At 35.1% G+C, this 18823-nt stretch overlaps 1 protein-coding gene across 6 annotated transcripts in view; it reads right to left on the bottom strand.

Moving 5' to 3' along the window:
• ARFIP1 (ARF interacting protein 1) overlaps positions 1–18823 on the bottom strand; it is a 46213-nt gene that overhangs the window by 17511 nt on the left and 9879 nt on the right. Inside the window, exons 3-6 of one of the 6 annotated variants that reach the window (XM_074147384.1) lie at positions 10221–10335; positions 7463–7534; positions 5878–5987; positions 791–1012 (exon numbers count right to left, since the gene is read on the bottom strand). In XM_074147384.1, the coding sequence (XP_074003485.1) occupies positions 791–1012; positions 5878–5987; positions 7463–7534; positions 10221–10335 (519 nt within the window). Of the gene's footprint in view, positions 1–790; positions 1013–5877; positions 5988–7438; positions 7535–10220; positions 10336–18823 lie in introns of all 6 variants that reach the window. The other 5 variants (XM_074147382.1, XM_074147383.1, XM_074147385.1 and 2 more) reach the window with 5 other exon arrangements.

Raw genomic sequence — 18823 nt, 5'->3', positions numbered from 1 at the left:
AGCAGTTACGTTTTAGGGAATCATTAAGCCCCTTCATACTGGTTTTCCAAAGGAACAGTAGCAGTATCAAATTCCTTTAACTTTGGAAGCACAGAACAATCAATTTAGAAACAAGCCAGCTACTGTGTTTTGTATGCAACATCTACCTTCTCTCTACTGCAGATAGATTTATTATCAGCAACAAAAAGTGCCAGTGTCACATAAACTCCTAAACCAAGGAATCATTAACAACCCAAATGCAGATACCTAAAGATTGTCTCTCTTGCTCAGAAACTCCAAGCGACATAAGAATACAGATCAGTCCTATCAGTAGAAAAATTCTGATTAAATAAGGACTTGGAGATGAAATCTCAATGCTTGAATATCTTACAGAAAAATAATTTACTCACATTCAATGTGCATAAGTGAAGTAACATGCCCTATTCTACTTACTCCAAGGCATATTCCCCAAAGACATCCTGTAATTGAAACGACGTAACACTCTGGAACACTTTGATGACATTTGATTAGAAGCAAAATGAATAGTAAAACACATTTTTCATACAAAGGAAAGTTGTCAGTTCTTTAGTCCAACCATTAACTAAAAGCAAACATTTAAGAAACAATAAGAACTGCAGTAATTTCAATAACTTCCTATAGTTTTAAGTGAATTACAACACAAAGTACATGTAATATATTGTTAACTACAATGTTTAGAAAAATAGCTGCTAACTACTATATACACTGTGTGAGTCAATTAGGCTTATCTTCATCTCTGCCATTTTATTCTTTAACACTATAAACGTCTTACATGAAGTTCCAACGATTTCAAACTCAGGTCAGCAAATGCATCTCCAAGTTGCCTTTGGGTATGTACCATCTGGAAGAGTTGTGTGGACAGCGTCTGTGCCAGTTTCAAGATATTTTCATATTTTTTTTTGTTATCTCTCAATATATCTATCTGAGCTTCTAGTTCCAGATCTACTGTTCTTGAGCCACGACCCAATTTTTCAGAGATGATCTGACGTGTACACTGGGAAAAAAAAATTTAAATTATAAAGAATTAAGTATATTCAAGACAACACAGCATACACCCATTTTCAGCTTCAAGGGACATATAATTACATACAATTCTTTCACAATCACCCCTCCCAATATAAGTTTGCACAACAAACTGAAAAAACAACACACTCTTTAGAAGTTTATCAGGACTCAGCAAGAACAGTTGGACAAGTCTCAACTCCTACTAAGATGAATATTCAAGTTAGCAAATCAAGAGCATAACTAATTGTTTCTCAAGTAAAAGAACTCTTATCTCTTTTTAGGTTTGGTGAATCTCATTAAATTAAAAGAAGCCATTTAGCCCGCTGCATTGAAGTCAGTTAATGGGAGTATCACTAGTTCTGCATGAAAATATCTAGTTAGTGATCTTCCGGCTTTGTCTACCAGCCATCCCATTCCAGATCATCCATGTTATGTTTTCCAAAAATTTTATTTTGGGGGTCTATTTGGGGAGGAGGTAAGGAGGTGGTGGTTTTCAGCCTCTTTTTTAAAGCTGACTAGGAAACTGGGAATTCCTAATGAGAAATATGTAAAACTATTAAAATGTGTTTCTCATTATTTACACATCTACAGAATGGAGCTGACTGTCTCAGAAAGACTTACTACTTCTTTTCTCTTACAAGTGAAATTCTGAACAGATCTGCATTAACACAGTGAGCAGAAAATGTGCTCTTCTTACAAGGCTGTAGGCACCTTCACCCAGCCGATGGCTGTGACAACTGAGGCTGCTACCGCATTCCACTTATCTGTGACACCACCTCTGCCAGAGATTTGAGCCCAACTTGGCAGTGAGCCTCCCAAGATGCACATTGGGGTTTCCCTTGACTGAGACAAAGGAGAAGCCATTTGTAAAGCAGATGTGTGGCAAAGTCATACAGTATCTCTATGGAAAGCAGGAATTATTTACTGTTATAGTAAGGCACTTGAAGTTAATCTGTGATCCCAAGAGGTGATGGGATAACCAAGTTACACATATGAAGAATTACTGCTAGAAACAGAATTATAAGGAAACTAAGTTAATAGTCAAGGCCACAACTACTCTGAAGGGAATTAAACTAAGTGCAGAGCTGTATTTTGTTAGGTGAAATAATGCCCAAGCCTATCTTGTATCACATTCCCCAAACACATTACATCACTGGATTTCCTAGGGTTTCCAAATTCAAGGACTTTAGTTTAATACAGTTTTACTTATGTACAAATGAGATACACATTTAACCTCCTAGAACTTTTATTTCCTTTCTATATTTAACAGACACAGGAAAGAGTCAAGAATGATCAAGCAAAACAACTTGGTCATAACTCCTAAGCTTTACGTTGGAAGGTACAGACTATTTGGGCTAGTTCACTAGATTCAACCAGCGAAGAAGCAAGACCACACCTGAGCTGGGAGACATTTGTCTGTCAAGAATCAGAAATTTGGGAGAGCATAACAAATCATATCAACATAGAACACAACTTTGGTAGTAAAGTCTGCAACAGAAATTGCAACATAGAGCTTAGCAATGAGTATGGTCAGAGCATAAATAAGCATTTCACTAAGAACTATGGAATTAATGAACAAATTTTGGATCTTTTCCAAAAAAGCTGAGACACAACACACATCTATGGAAATGCAAGAGAAAAATCTGAATGGCGGAAGGCAAAATTTTTGGAAGCAAGAATAAATTACAATAGAATAGATTACTTTCAACCAAGGAGTATTTGCTTCAGAAGTTACATCAAAACACCTAAAAAACATCCAGCAGGGACAAGTGAGGAAAAAACGGTAGTTTGAAAGACTTACACTGTGTACTTTGTTAAATGAGATGTAGCTAAAGTTGAACACTGAGACTGAACAATTGAGAAAGATGTGCCTATTGGTTTTTACTTTGGTTCTAAGTGGACTAGTACAAACACAAATTGCTGTATATTCTCAGTAGTAAACAGAATATTTCACACATTAATTCCATTTTGGTTCGTTCTAAAAGAGTATCTACGAAGAACACTGTCCTGAATAAGGCCACACTCCTCAAAAAGAAGTCACGTAAGGCAAGGTTTAAGAAAAACAAGTCTCAATGAAAAAATCATTTAATAGAAATCTATTTTGCATATGTTAAAAGATGAACAAACATCTCAGAAATAAAAGTTCCACTAGTAGCCCACTATTAAAGAGAGTATACCTTGTAAAACAGGTATATTGGGTTTTTTTCCCCTCAAAGTTTTAGTTGTATGAAAACTGAAAAAAAGCTTTTTACTAGAATCGCTGAAAGTCAGGAAGAGTTACAACTTTCTTGTGCCTACATCTTCTTGCTAAACTGAAAACACCTTTCTCATCCAAAGGGGTAGGCAAGGGAAGGGAAAAGAACAGAAAAAGCTCTTGTCGCTAGATTATGGAAAGACGGGCAATTTCTTTTGACACTAACTCCTGATTACTAGGGAGCATAAGACTGAAGAGAGAAGAGGGACAGTAGCTGAAAAGACGACTGAATAATCTTATCAAGTTATAAGTTACAGGGAAAAGTTAAATACAATCTATGAAAATTCATGGTTAGGTTAGACAGAACAGCTTCAACCTCCTGTGATTTTCAACTGGAAACAGTTTCTTAAAACAGAAATAGTGGGAGATAAAAGCAATTGTCTCTCATTCACAGAAATGTTTACGGGACAAAAATCAAGGTACTCAAAATATATGAAGGCATGATTAATCATCTCTTCACAGATGGGTATGACTTCTAACACATCCAATAATACAGATTTGACAAACCCCAATACAGACAAGCATCAGACAGAGATCTGACACTCACATCAGATTGCTGAAGAACTTCCCAACAGCAAGTTTCACCACTAACTCCACTTGCAGATTAATGTCGGTACATTGAATAGCATGACTTTCAGCTCAGAGGGGTTCAACTGCAGACCTCCCTCCACTAACCATTTAGTCCTGCCTTTTTTCTCTACATCTTCTGACCTATGATCAGTTAGCTATTACGAGATAAGGAGGAGGCATCTTCCCACAACGTTCCTCAAGGGAACCACAGCAAGCCAATATGCGCACAAACTGAAATACTGTCCTTAATCAAGTATGCTATTTTCATATAGCCTATATACAAACTGTTTTCAAATGTTTGTCGTCTCCAGGGATATTTGCATAATGCTCACTCAACTCAGAATGAATTCATAACCTCTCTCTGAACAATCCTATTCCTCCAAAAAAGCCGTACAAGAAGTCAGTACGGGACTCCAGAATCGTAAATGACTAATCTCCTTAGACATACTTGGGAGACAACATCAAGCTTATGACTTTCAAGAAAACAGGTTCACTTAGTTTTCTGAAAGTGCTAGTCTGTTTGCTATGCTGTAGCTGGTGAGATTCTGGGTTTAAGGGAGGCTTACGCCAAGAAAGAAATCTAGAAATCCAGACTTTTTGCAAAGACTACTGACAATGAAATAATATTCTATACAAGGATCTGACACCACTTTTTCCCGCATTTTTCACTAGTCCTTTGGCTATTGTTTCATATAAATAGGTTTGCAATCACTCTGCCATTGTGACATAGGGATTTTTTTGGTTTTGTTTTCTAAATTAATGCACCAAAAAAAGACAATAAGGTCAAGTCCTCTCCCATTTAATTGTGTCATAGCAGATTTAATCTCAAGAGTCAAAGTTTTTTATAGACAGAGAATTTTAAAGAACGGCTTCAGCTGAATAGCATGTATTCCGATTGGATCACAGCACAGTCCAGGAGTAGCTGTCAGAATTCTGCAGTTGCTACAAAATTTAGATTACAAGATGACTAGAAATTCTAAACACCACTTAATTAGACACTAAGAAGATGCAAACTTCTGATTCTAATACAAAGAACAGCATAAGCATTTACTAGTGGGTAGAATGCCTCCATCCCTGCTTCCCATCCTCACTGGGGAGGAAGTCCTTATCTGGACTTAAGAACACTGGAGGGATTCAGACCTGTGTTTTACAAGGAAAGTTTTTTTCCACAGATTCTTCATTTCTTCACGGCTTGATGTAGATCTCACTGATGCACAACCCACCTGTTCACACCTCTGTCATTTAAGTTGCAGGCGTATCAAAAAGCTATTTTTCAAAACTGGTCTTTGTTTAAAACTCCTGATAGTAATGTATTCCCTGACCAATTGTTCCTTGCCTTTTGGCTTTTTAATGAGAGCCACTTCTGGCAAACCAGTGTGCTTTAAACACCTTGTCTTTATTCTTTCATAATTATTTTAATTTCATCAAATCCCAACTGATCATAAAAAAGCATCACACTAAAGTAAAATACACAAGAATTGAGACAACAATTCCAACACTCAAAAAACCCAAGCAGCCAAGACAGAACAAAAACATCAGAATAGCAATTAACAAGTATGGAAATTGTAGATGACTTTTTCCCATCAGCTAAAATTCTATTGTATCAGGAACCAACTCAAGGATAGCAAAAAAATTTAATTGTAAGCATTAGTGCTGAAATCTGTACATTATGTATGTTGAAGGCAACATTAGAAACACAACATTCTCTACCTTGTTAAATTAATAATACCTATGAAAGACTTTACACTAAAAAACTTAAACCTTACACTTAAAAGGAATTTAAAAAGGCTTATAAAGAATGCTACACTAGGAAGAAAACTAACCCTTCCCTAGGCTTACACTCATTGCAACAACAGACTTTTTTTTTTTTCATTGGTTGGACTAGATGATCTTAAAAGGTCCCTTCCAACCTAGGTGATTCTGTGACTAGTTTCATATAGGAGTACAATACTTTGTAAGCTTTAGTTTGATCTAGTAGCAAACTCATTTCTAGAATACATACATACATGCACAAATATACGTCTGCATACCTTGTAAGTGTTTAGGCTCCACTTTCTTACCAATTCCAATTTCTCCATTGCTGGATTCTTTACTTCATCTGCTAATACAACAGGTCCGCTCTTCTGCTGAGCTCTGCCCCCTATGTCAGACACAAAGCAAATCTTCAAGGCCTTGGGTTTGGTTTTTTTTTTGTTTTAAGGGATTAATAGCGGGTATGGAAGATTTGTGCAACTGCACATGCAAAAGGAGAGCAAGGTGACGGTAAGAACTTAAGATGAATATGCTGATTTTCAAAATCAATTCCAGAAAGAAAGAATTATTTTAAAACCGATACAAAGTGTGCGTGTATGTCAGTATTTCATGTAGGCTGAATAAAGCTTACCTGCATGGACAGAGTTTTACTAACCAACCTTAAAACAGCTTTTGAGACATGTTTATTACTTAATCTATGTTTTAACATTCCAACAATTTAATACCTTCTTGGATTTAGTCAACCTAAAAGTCTGTTTACAACCTGCAGACCACTAAATGAAAGTTAATGGCATATAAAAACTGTTGTCAAAGACTACAATTAATAAATTTCAAAACATATTTTTTATCTTTTCCAATGAAAGTCATCCTTTCCCGAAGATGTGTTCTGCCAATATTTACTTATTTCAATTTTATTAGCTCATAGTATTAGGAACAATTAATTCTACAAGACACCAGTATAAAAACAGCAAGAAAAAGATTTAAAACAACAAACTAAAATATCTAGGGCCAATCACCACACATTAATTGCCAATACATAGCATTTCAAGTTAATATGGGACATCACAATGATTCTAACTTTTAATTTTGCAAAAATATTTCCTACTGTCCTAAATAGTAAGAACTGCAAAGCACAACCACTTTTCAAGCAACATTTTTATTTATTCATGTAAAATTTTGACTACTCCTGCTTCTAAACTCTACTGCTACTTAGTCACCTTAGCTGTGCCAGGTTATTTATGTAAATAAGAGTTTGGAAAAAAGTCTATACAGATGCCTCAAGATACTCCTTTAGCATCAAGCTCTACTACGTTCTTTACATCTTCAAAATGCTGTGCAAACATTAAGTAATTAATCCTCTCAACACCCTTATGAGGTAAGTGAATAGGTTTTCTCCTTTTATATAGAGGAAACAGACAAAGATGTTAAGTAATTTGCCCATAGGCACAAAATGAGTCAAGTGGCAAAGCCCAGTTTGGGTGTTGTGAATTCCTAGTGGCCACCTCATATTCTATTCTACTGAAATACATGATCATTTTGGCAAAAACCTCCAAGTTTCAGGTTTAACCTAACTAAAAGATTTTGGTTACTCCCATTTTAGCTACTGTTTGTTATTATGAATATTTGATATTTTTTTTTTAGTTTTATAGAGCAAAAAGCAGCACAGAGAAAGAAAAGCAGAGGTTACTTTGTGAACTGTTAAAAGCCAGAAATGAGAGCCACCAAAAAACCCCCAGAAGTTATATTTCCAACTGAAAGTAAATCAAATTATTATAGACATGGAGGAGTTAGTACAGTGTCAGCAGAGACAAGGGCGTTATCCATTCAGTGCTATGATACCTGTGGGAATAATTAAATCACAACCTTGTCCAGCCAATCTGCTAGCTGCTGCACTGCTAGGAGATATAACAGTTGATTTGGGTGATGCTGAGGAACCTGAAAAGGGGACATATTTAATCATGAAAATCCATCATCTTCCCTTAGAAGGCAATGTGCACTCTTATACAGGTAGGGCTTTTTTTCAAAACAAAGAAACACTTACTTCAACAACACTAAATGGAAGCATTCACAGAAAAGTCACTGGAATTTCTGATAGAAATGCTTTTTAAGAGGCGCAGCTGTCCATGTGAAGTACTCCAAGTTTTCATGATTTAATACTTTTCTCTAGGTCACGATGCCAAACTTTTTTGGTTTTTTTTTCTAAGAGTAATCAAAATACAACTGGCAGCTTCATCAGTAAAGTATATACCATCAACAGAAAATTCCATGAAAGGCTGTTATATGCAGCTTCCAGAGCTGAAACCTCCTTTTTAAGGTCTAGGTAGATTTTACTCTGCACTGTCACTGAATGGTAATGAATTAAGGAGTGAAGTAAGCTCTGAAATCTGTGCCAGTTTCAGATATACTCGATTAACATCTGCTCTGTGTAAACACCCAGCAATAAACTATCCTGAAGATCACACAAGCCATTAGCTGTTAAGGTGTGTAATCATCTTCCCAAAAGAAAGATTTTAAAGCACTCCACAACCCCTGCTTTAAATGACCTGCACCACATGTGTTCTCTAAGCTGTTTTAGGATTATGCTTTTCAGAGCTTTGCAACTCTTTCATATCCCAAATGTGAAGTGGCATTCTCGTGAAGCTTTCAGGATTTAAAACCCAAACAAACAAATTAGCTTTTTCCCTGTAGAGATGAGTAATTATCATACGGGGCCAGGGGGAGGGGGGGAGGGAAGCTTTTATTGCTTTTGCTGAGAATTTCTGAGATACTTCATGTCTGACGGCGTGTTGGAGGAAAAGGAAATCAAACCTAAATATTAGCAGTTTCAACAAAGTTTGGTTATCAGTAACACCAAAAAAATCACTCAAAGGAATTGAATCAAGTCAGCTTTTGCCTTTTAAACATACTATAGAGCACTACTAACATGAGGAACAATTAATCCAATGACTTGGATCCAACTGCACAGAAAAGACAAGATTGAAAGATTGCTCACTTGCTGTGTCCTTCTGCAGCGATACATTGCATAAGAGCTGCAACTGGATTCGTCCAGGTGTAAAAGTCTGACTGCAAGATCCTGCTAAAGGCCTAAAGACTGAATCACTTCAGCGAGCGAGCCAAGACAAGCAGTTTAAAAAATCCTTATCATTTGACAGAGTATTAATGCAGTCTTATGCATGCTTCGTTGTTCAATGTCCCCAAGTCCTAAAAGCCCTTCCCCTTCAGTATCGTCTACTTTGCATTCTAAAATGAAGCCCTAATAAGGACACAGAAAAAAAAAGGAATTTTTAGAAATAGGGCAATCATTCTACTTATGTCCATAGTTTCATAAGAAGCCTTAGTTTCTACCACTTCTCTCTGTCTGATTTGGTTAGAGCATAAGGAAAAATCTGAAGAAAGTATCCTTGAAGGAAAACTGTGATATCTGAAGCATCAGAAGTTACATGTCCAGAGCTCATAATTTGTGTACATAACTTACTGAGAACATTTGGATTTCAAACATATTAGTGTAGCTTGAAACACATCCTAGATTTCCCTTACAGGCTAATGCACTTAACAGCTGCAACAGTTATCCTGCTAATAGAATACAAAAAGGCAAGAATGGTGAGCAGTTTGCCATCTGCCCAGTTTTTAACTAGATATTTTGCTAATTTCAAAGACTTAAAGAATCCACAGCACTCACTTTGTAATGTATGTAAAGTAGAGCATGTAAATCACTGTTTTCATAAGCACATTTTACCAAACAGGAAATGAAGCAAAATGTAAATTAAATCTATGACTACAAAGAGACTTATTTTCACAGCTGCTCATTTAAGATCATTTCAAACCTTTCAAATACAGAAATTGTCAAAGCTACATAATTCATTAAAATACCACTTTCACACACTATATCATGGCGCACTTCTTTTTAGACAGATGGGAAACACTGATACTACTGACTTGTTTATCGCTTTGTATTTCTCATTGTTTAATACTAGCTTAGATTCTCTAAAACATACATTAATATTTGCATAGTGAATTAATTATTTACTAACTAGAATCCTTCTGCTATAAACAAAGTTTTCTCTGCTGAGAAAACAGGAAAACAGACTTTTCATTAGGTAGTACCTGGAAAAAGAGACCCAAAGCATTATCACGCCTAACAATACATTAAAGTAATGTATGCAATATAACAAGAAAAGGAGAGGCAAGTCTCAGGGGCAACAAAAAAGGATTCCACTCAATCTGCTCTGGGTAAGTGAACTGTGTAGCAAGAAATAAAAAACTCTCCAGTTACGCTCCAAATCAGAACAATACCTTCAACGTTTAAAGAAAACTTCAATGCAATGCAATAGTAAAATGCTTCAGACTGACACCATTTCAACATGCTCAAGGACTCCCCTTCCTGTAAATGCAGACCAATTTAACACCAAATAGTTTCCACTAGTTCCTTGACAGATACAAGTGTAACATGTATTCTCTATTTTAACAACCCAGCTACCAGAGAAGATAAACAGGTTGTCACTAATGCACATCTCAATGTGTACATTCATACCAAAATGCTCAAAGCAGCTACAGCAGCTATTCATGACCATATGAAAAAAAGATTAAAGATTTGAAGTTGAGAAGACAAAAAAGCAGTTACCTTTACCTGGAAATGGTCCTGCCTCAACAACTCCCTCTTTGGTGCTGTCAAAGCCATGAGATGTTATTTTGGTTTCAGCAAGTCCAAGTCCAACTGGCAATGAACGTTTCAAGTCCTTGGAAATATTTAAATAAAAATGGAAAGTTAATGTTTAAAAATAGATAGAAGAGACTCACAAATATTACAATGCAATTTCAGCAGCTCTCAAGACAGGCAATTCTGCCTTCAGCCTGGAGTGTCTTCACTGGTGTTACAGCATTCTACTGAGATGCACAAATAAAACAGAAATGAATGAGAAACACTGTAAGTATAGCCCATGTATTTATCCTAGAAATTTTTTATATTGATGAACAACTAGAATACCATCTCTTAGAGCAGCGATTACCAAAAATGTGGCCTGCAACATCATGTTATGTGTTGGTCCAACCAACTATATCAGTTCAATAATGTTTCTAGTCAAAAGCTGACAGGGGTACAAAATGATCTAAGAGCAGACAACATTTTACAAACCAAAACTGTGGAAGCAACTATCATAATGTTAAAGATTTAAAAAAAAAAAAGTTATTTCACTTTAAGTAAGAAATAGTTTCAAAATTCACAGCATTCTTAATTTCTACAAATAGCATGTGAAATCTCTGGAATATCTGACATGGGAGGAACATCCAGAGAGGCTGTTGCTTCAAGAGCTTCCTTCTGAACACCTACGATACATCACAAAGCTGCCATTTACTTCTGATTGCTTTTGAAACTCATTGATTTCAAATTGCCCGAGAGCAACTTTTGAGAGCTAGATTAACTACTACAACCAACTTTCAGGCAACTGAAGTCTTCACAGAAACCCAGTGAAGGCCTATTATTCAACTATGAATTAACACACCATAATTCATATAGCATCCTACTACCCATTTTTGCTATCTTACCTACCTCTACAAATAGCTCCCCAAAGCTTTCTTGGGCTGCATTTCCAGCCATCTAACTGAAGTTTAAGCCTCTGGTATTACAGAATATATTTAGTGCTTCAAAAAAAAGTTCAGACATTCAAAGCAATTTAAAACCACTAATTTGTTAAAGTAAAAAGTGATTTAAAAGCTACTCTGGAAGTGAAAGCAAAGAGCTTACAAATGCACCTACAAAAAAACTGGCAGTTTCTGGAGTCAAATACTCTTTTGTATCCCCTCTGCTTCCATACAGAGGCAAAAGAGATGAAAAAGTACAGAGAAGCAGTAGTGAAATTTCCAAAGAACAACTATACATAGCTTTAAGATGTCAGTGCCTGGACATGTGCAGTAACTATTTATGATGTATGAAATGCTTCTAATTACAAAGAAAACACAACCTTTAAAATCCAATCTATGTTTGACATATTACCGTAGTCGCTCAATCCACAAACCAGAAGCAAGCTAGTATGTAAGAATGATACTGCCTAGAGGCTCAGATTGTCAAGAAGTGGCTTTGGATTACATTCCTATTGATTTAGTTAGCTGTCTTTAGTTTAAAACAAACCTCAGAGGAGCAGGAAAAAAGGAAGACCTATAAACATATGAATTCCAGCAGAACAGAAATCTTGTTGACAATGAAAACTCATGATGTTGCAATCAGAGTAACCAATTCCTGTAGCCATACTTTCACTCCTATGAACCAGCTATTTAATAGTAGATTATGCTATGTTTGGGCATCTGAAGCATTATACCCCAAAAAAGGGAAAAATAAACAGCATGAACAATGAATAGTAGTCACATGCAGAGCCTGATCTCACAAATTAAGCATATCACAACATTGGATACATACTGTTTTCAGTCTTCACAACTGACTTAACACTGGTGCTTCCATTTAAGTACTCGCAGTTGGTGGTATACTGGAAAGCCTTTGCTTCAACTTAGTTTAGCTAATAGACAGAGTCCTTTTAACTCAAAATGTAGCAAGTCACTAGGAGCTGAAAAAGCAGAGAGACTTGAAAAAGGATAACCAGATTGCAGAGAAGATGCACTGATTTAACAGAAAGGACATGGCATCAATTTTTTTCCTGGAGGCACCTTGGCACATTGTATAGTCTTCAGAAATATCTAAACAAGTAGCCAAAGAAATGTAGACAGCTAACCTGCTTAAGCATGTCTGCAATAGGAATCTAAGGAATCATCTGGATTTAAGGTTAATATGCAGAACATCTGCTTTGTAAAGACAAAAGTTTATATCTAAACTTAAGCAATTGTACTACTTCGGTACATTCAACTTAATTCTAATTTGAAACTAAACATAGGCTGAACAAACTACAGAGTTAAATCAGAATATTACAACATATCTTTCTCTTAAATAAAAACCTGATATTTGGAAGATGAAAGTTATTAAGATCTACAACTGTCTATATACACACATGAGGGTTTTTTACATAAATATAGATTCAAACAAATGTGTGTACATATATCTACTTTTTTCATTGGCAAAAAGGCAAAGTTCAGTGTAAAGAACTAGATTCAAACCTGTTTTTAAACACCTATATTAACCAGTTGAAATATACCCCGCAGAAAGATACACTTGCATATGAATTTAAAAGAAAGATTTACCATTTGTTGATTTATATATGACCAGAATTGTCATCAAAAAGTCAGTGATCATCAATACACTACTTTTTTATTGTTTATAAACACACAAGATACTGTTCAGTGGAGACATGCTTGTGCACGTAAACTTCAATTTTTAACATGTCATTCCTGCAACTGATTGTGCTTGCTGGTTTTTTTCCCCCCACAAGTGCAGATAAACAAAAAAACTACCCAAAATTTGTAATCATTCTGACAAAGCAATTTACTTCTTCGTAAATTACTGAAAGAGTATAGTTTAGAAACAGCTTTAGAGTAAGAAAAGACATGCACAAAATTTCACATTTAAGAGAAGGTATGACTACTTAAGGAGAGTGGTAAGAAATCAACTTAAATAGCTTTTTTGTTCACACCAAACATATGTTTGCTGTTGTAAAACAGAAAGTGAGGAGAGCTTCCCCTACTACAATAAGGTGATTGTATTTTGAGTACATATTGGTCTTCTAGCTAAGAGGAAGATTTTGATGATCAGAAGATCTGCTTTCAAACTCATGATTTCCCTCCTTCTTTATAAAATGGAAATCAAGCTTTTAGAATTCATCAAAATTTGTTGATACATTTCAAAACCACAAATCTGTTAAGGGATCACCATCACACACACAAAAAAAAGGATGCTTCGTTCATAATTTTCAACTGTATGAGGCTGAAAACCATTGCATGTTTATGCAATTATCATCCAGAAGTATTTTAATATTGTAACTTCACTGAGATCCAGAGCTAGAGGTATAAAAACTCTACAACTCAGAAAATTCGCAAGAAGTCAAAAGGCTGGATTACCTATCCCATTCTCAGCCATTTAGCATGCTAAAGGCTCAGAGAAGCAAAAGTATGAAATGTAAGTACACAGAAGAGCTGCACTAGCTTAATTTAATCTAGTCAAGACACCACAAACCTATCTTGTATAGCACATTTAAACCCTTTGTTAAAATCCCATTTTAATTAGTTCAAATCACCATATAAAACTAAATGCATTTTTGTAAGGTTTATTTACACGACTAACAGGGATATTAATCAGTTTATTATGCAGATCGTCTAGATGAACCAGTATGAATTTCTGACATACAAGTCCTGTTGAGACAGTAAATTCAGCAAAGAAGTCGCGCAGAATGCATGTTCATGGTGGAATGTTGGCTGAGTTACAAGACTATTTCCAAAAAGATACTTCCCATCCATGCTCTCCAGAATAATCTAAAATGAAGAGGGGAAAGATACCAGAACTATAGTGTTTCTCCACCAGCCAAAGCTAGCCAGCGAACAACATTGTACAAGTTTCTTAGTTATGTCAGTCCATTATTAATCCATGACTAAGCATTATCTTTTGCTTAGTACCAACAGTAAATTTAAAAGATATGAGTTTATTTGCCTTTACTACCTTGAATAAAGGTATTTTAAAAACCCCCATCACAAGCTAGTTCAAGGAGTCCATTAAAAGTGGAGCAACTAAACTGGGAACAACCACGTGCTCATTTATTTTTTTAATGGTGGATGACATTTTAAATAGAACTACTCAAGTTACCCTTAGGAAAAATTTGCAACACAACTTACTGTAAAGTTCACTTTTAAAGATTACAAGTCCCATGAAACAAGGTGTTGTGTAGATAGACATAACATCTACCCAGTAAGATAACTGGCTCTGAACTTCTTACCCTAATTCATGTACAAGGGAGCTCAGCATTTTCTTCTTCTCTTTATCCTACTATATCACTCAGCTCCTCTTTTCCATGAATTAAGTCACTAGATCCTTACATCAATATAAATTCAAGCATAAAAATCAACAGGAGGAGAAATGAAGGCATTAATCTATGCTGAAGTGACAAACAACATGGACTGACATATTGCTTCTATTCTCCAATATGCTGCTCTTCACTCAGGAGACCCTTTCTTCTACTACATCCCTTTTCACTTACCTAACGTCATACAACTGAATTTTGAATTAGTTTCCTTTCTACTCTCACCATTAACCTTCATATCTTTGGTTTTTAAGACTGTATGAAGCAGACCACTTGGCAACAAACACTGGTCCTTTTTGTTTCATCTCCTAAAAACAGTTTTCTAGAACTGACACACAGAAATACATTTTAAATCCATCTACATTAATTGAAATATAATTGCCCAGAGTAAAATCTAATTATGCCAGTCAACATAGCAAAACATAAGAGATGAACTCGGAAGTTTGAAGTACAATGTGAGTGACAAGCCTAGCATTTTTTTTTTCAGAAGGCAAAAGACAAAAAAAGAATCAACCTTATCTATTTGTGCAGTCTGGCAATAAAACTACAGAACAAGATACTGAACACATGCAGGTTCATCATATCCCAGATCTTATTTTGTAATTTTAATAAGACAAATTGAAGAATCACAACAAAGTTAATTCATTTTTTGCAGCCTGAAGTTTATTACTGGTATTATATACGTAGTTAATAACAGTTTTGTCACCATAAGTACAGAGAGAGCCAGAAGAAAGTTTATACTGAAAATGAAAGGAAACAATTGGAACAACAATTTCAGAGACTCAGACTGACAAGAACTTCATATAGATTTTATACAATAGTTTAAACACAACAAATTGCTCACAGCTGCCTGAATACCTTTACAGGCAGACCAAACAGTTTTGATTAATTTAATTTATTCCTATGCAGCTTTCACACTATATGGCAAGTTACTGAATTTGGAATAATATACTTCCTCACTCCTTCCCACAGTCCTCAGCTCTCAACCCCCTCAGTGACATTAAAACACCACTATTCTAATCACATAATTATAATAGCATGGGGTAAAAAACTATGGTCTAGAAGTCAAGGATAAGTGAAATAAACCAGTAGAGAATATAAACCAACAAGACTTTTTTTGTTGCTGAGTTTTCTTGTACAAAGTACTAAGAAAAACATGTTTGATTAGGAAATGTTGAAGTCCTCTGCTATTAAGACAGAGTAACAAATATCCAAACATTGGCAAATAGTTCTATGCACCATGTTTTTAAAGCTTGACTTCGAATAGAGATTGGAGAGCTGAAAAACACCGGGTCAAGCTTTTTCATAATGAAAGGACATTAGACATCTCATCCAATGACAAATGAAGCTACAGGTTTTTTTAGTTAAAAAAAGTTTCCATCCATCATACGGGCAGGACAAAACTTGTCAGAATTCCACAGGCATCTCTTATTATTACAAACAAGACAGGATTAGAATGCAGTAGCATATTTCTGAATGAGACCTTACAGTTACGCAAACACTTAAATTAAGTTACCTTATAAATTCTTTTGATTCTTTTCTTAAGCATAAGGAACCAAGAAGACGCATCAAGTAGTGCTATATCACATTCCCACAAGACTGGAACTAATATTCCTCCCTCTGAAATGACATTATGGCAATCTATTCTGTCTGATGTTCTGCACAACTAAGGGCATTTTTCTTCAAAGAAGGAGCAACCCTACTTGCCACTTCCAGGTAAATACATTTGCACTGCATTGCCTTGCAAAATGAAATACTTCTCATGCTTGAGTATATACAAACACTGCATTTGGTGGAAAACAAATGTGCATTTTCATGCCCGAGCAGCTTATCGATGAAGTTTGATGGAAATGCTAAATAGAACGCAAGGCTAGAGGAAAGTTTAGTTTTGTAATTAAAGAACCTTGAAGAAAAGTTTGTACAACTACCTCTTTGCTCAGTCTATCAAAATCATACAAAGTTGCTCAAGTGTTTGTTGCAAAATTGCTGTAGATGAACAAATAAAAAAATAGCATAAATGATGTTTTATTGTTTAGATCTTAATTATAAAACACCTAGATGAACAGCGCCCTGATCATAACAGTAACAAAAAACTAAAGTAACCTGGTTGCCCAGCTTCCCGATAAGGTGTAACGGACATCAGTATATTGGAGTTTGAGTGCTCTAAGCTCTACTGTGGTCACATAGTCTTAGCGAGCTCTGTGGTAACAGTACAATTTAAAGTGGTAATGGCTTCTTACCACTTTAAGCAACCTCCTAAAAATCAGTACTTGGCTTGTCATTTCCCTAAGTCAATAGGAAAAAAAGACCCCCGAAAACCTGGCACAGAAATTCTGTAGTGCAATGCATATTGCTTTAGGTTAAAACAAAAAACTACCTGGCAAGGAAAAAAAGAGAAAGCATAGCATTAAGCATTAGAAATAACAAACACAAAGCAAGATGAATAGAAGCTAAATATTAGAATTTGAGACTAACAGATTAGTAAACAGACCTAGATGTTAATTCCAAGAAGTTTGTTTTCTTTGTTTTGTTTATAAGAAGCCCCGATTATCACATATTCTGAGTTTAGGTCACACATGCAGGTGTTAACTTGTACAAGATAGTTCAAAAAAATATTTGAAGTGCACTTCATCTCCACTGATCTCAGAATAAGCATTGTGAAAATAATTACAGCAGCAAACGCAACTTTGCTTGTATAGTATGAGTTTTCTGCAACTCGACCAAATATTTGACCCATTTTCGTGGAAGTTTCAAATCTAGTTAACTCCAAGCCAGCAAAAGCCTACTTTAACTTTTGCACGTGTTCACAAAAACTACTTGAATATTTCAACTTTCCATAGAAAATAGTGACTGAACAAGGGCTCTGACCCAGTCAACAGGAGTGCAAATTCAGTTTTCTGTAACTAAAATAAGTATTGGATGCACTACACTGAAGAAGCAATTAATACATAAGGAAAAGATAACTTAGCAGTCAAGTCACAGCAGCATCAAGGTCATTAGACTTAAAAATAGTAAATCTGTTTCTCTACTTCCAGGTGAGCCCAAATTCATTACCACTTCAAGGTGTATTTTTGTTATGCCCCCCTCCCCCCAACATAGGTACATCTTTATCAAAATTTAGTTTTAACTTTATTTCATTAAATATCATCTTAATTCTTACATTATGTTAGTTGGTAGATCTTAGTTGAATAAGAAAACTTAAAGAACATAAGCCTTCCCTCATTACAGTGCTATGCATAAAAAAAAAACCCATGGCCCATTCAGCATAAGTAGAAAAAATGCACAATAAGTGCAGTATTTTTTAAATAAGAGTTCAAATACAGATGCATTTCATCTCATGAAGTTTTATACTTTTTTTACAGTCATGTTCAGTATACAGCTACCCTTCAATCATAGTCAAATGGCCTCAGATATTGTTTTCAGGATGCATTTTATTTTTTAATATTTTTTAAAATACGTATTTTTACATATTTAAAGAACATTTTTAGTTATAATGATAATATAATAAACACGTTTTAAAATATACTTTTTATGTATATTTAAATGCTTATTTTCTTTTTTATGAATAAAATTGCTAGATTAAAAATCAGTATACTCAAGGCTTAGAGTCAATAATTAACATGCATGCACTTGATTGTGCATTACAGAGCACCCAGTACTTCACATTATTTAACATTCAGGAAAAAATTGCCACTACTAATACACCTTTCATACAAAAAAAGTTATTGCAATGTGCAGTAGCTGCTTCAACCTTTACAATAGTTTATCACCTTTGGAGGACTTTTTCTATTAAAGCTAAAACCAAAAGACAAAATTAGGCAGATGTTTATTTTACCAATATTCAGGATGTATATGTAATTTCTTTTAAAACTTATGAAGGTTTCCCCCTCTAATCAACATTTTAGTAGGACAGAATAAAATGTTGAAGTTCTACTCAGTATTTCTTTTAAAAATAATCCTGCACTGCAAGTCAGCATGGGCCTGTTAAAGCTTAGAGATTTCCTTAAAATCTAAGTCTCAGCATATATCAAATAAATGTGGATAATTAACTAGTGTTCATATTTCCAAGTGAAAAGGAAAATAAAAAAAAAAAGAAAACCAACCCCGAATTACATGAACTATACCACAGCACCCTCTGCTGGACAGCCAAACACAAGAACTGATAGTAAAATATATCAAGGTTAAGGGAAAGAACTCAAAATTGCATAGAGATGATTATGGAAGTATAAATTTTTTGTCAACATACAACAGATAAGATATATCAAAATTCATATTA

Source organism: Numenius arquata, chromosome 5 (assembly GCF_964106895.1).
Source record: "Numenius arquata chromosome 5, bNumArq3.hap1.1, whole genome shotgun sequence".
NCBI classification, from domain to species: domain Eukaryota; kingdom Metazoa; phylum Chordata; class Aves; order Charadriiformes; family Scolopacidae; genus Numenius; species Numenius arquata.
The sequence above is the reverse complement of the archived record's forward strand: the minus strand, read 5'-3'. Positions and strand labels throughout refer to the sequence as shown.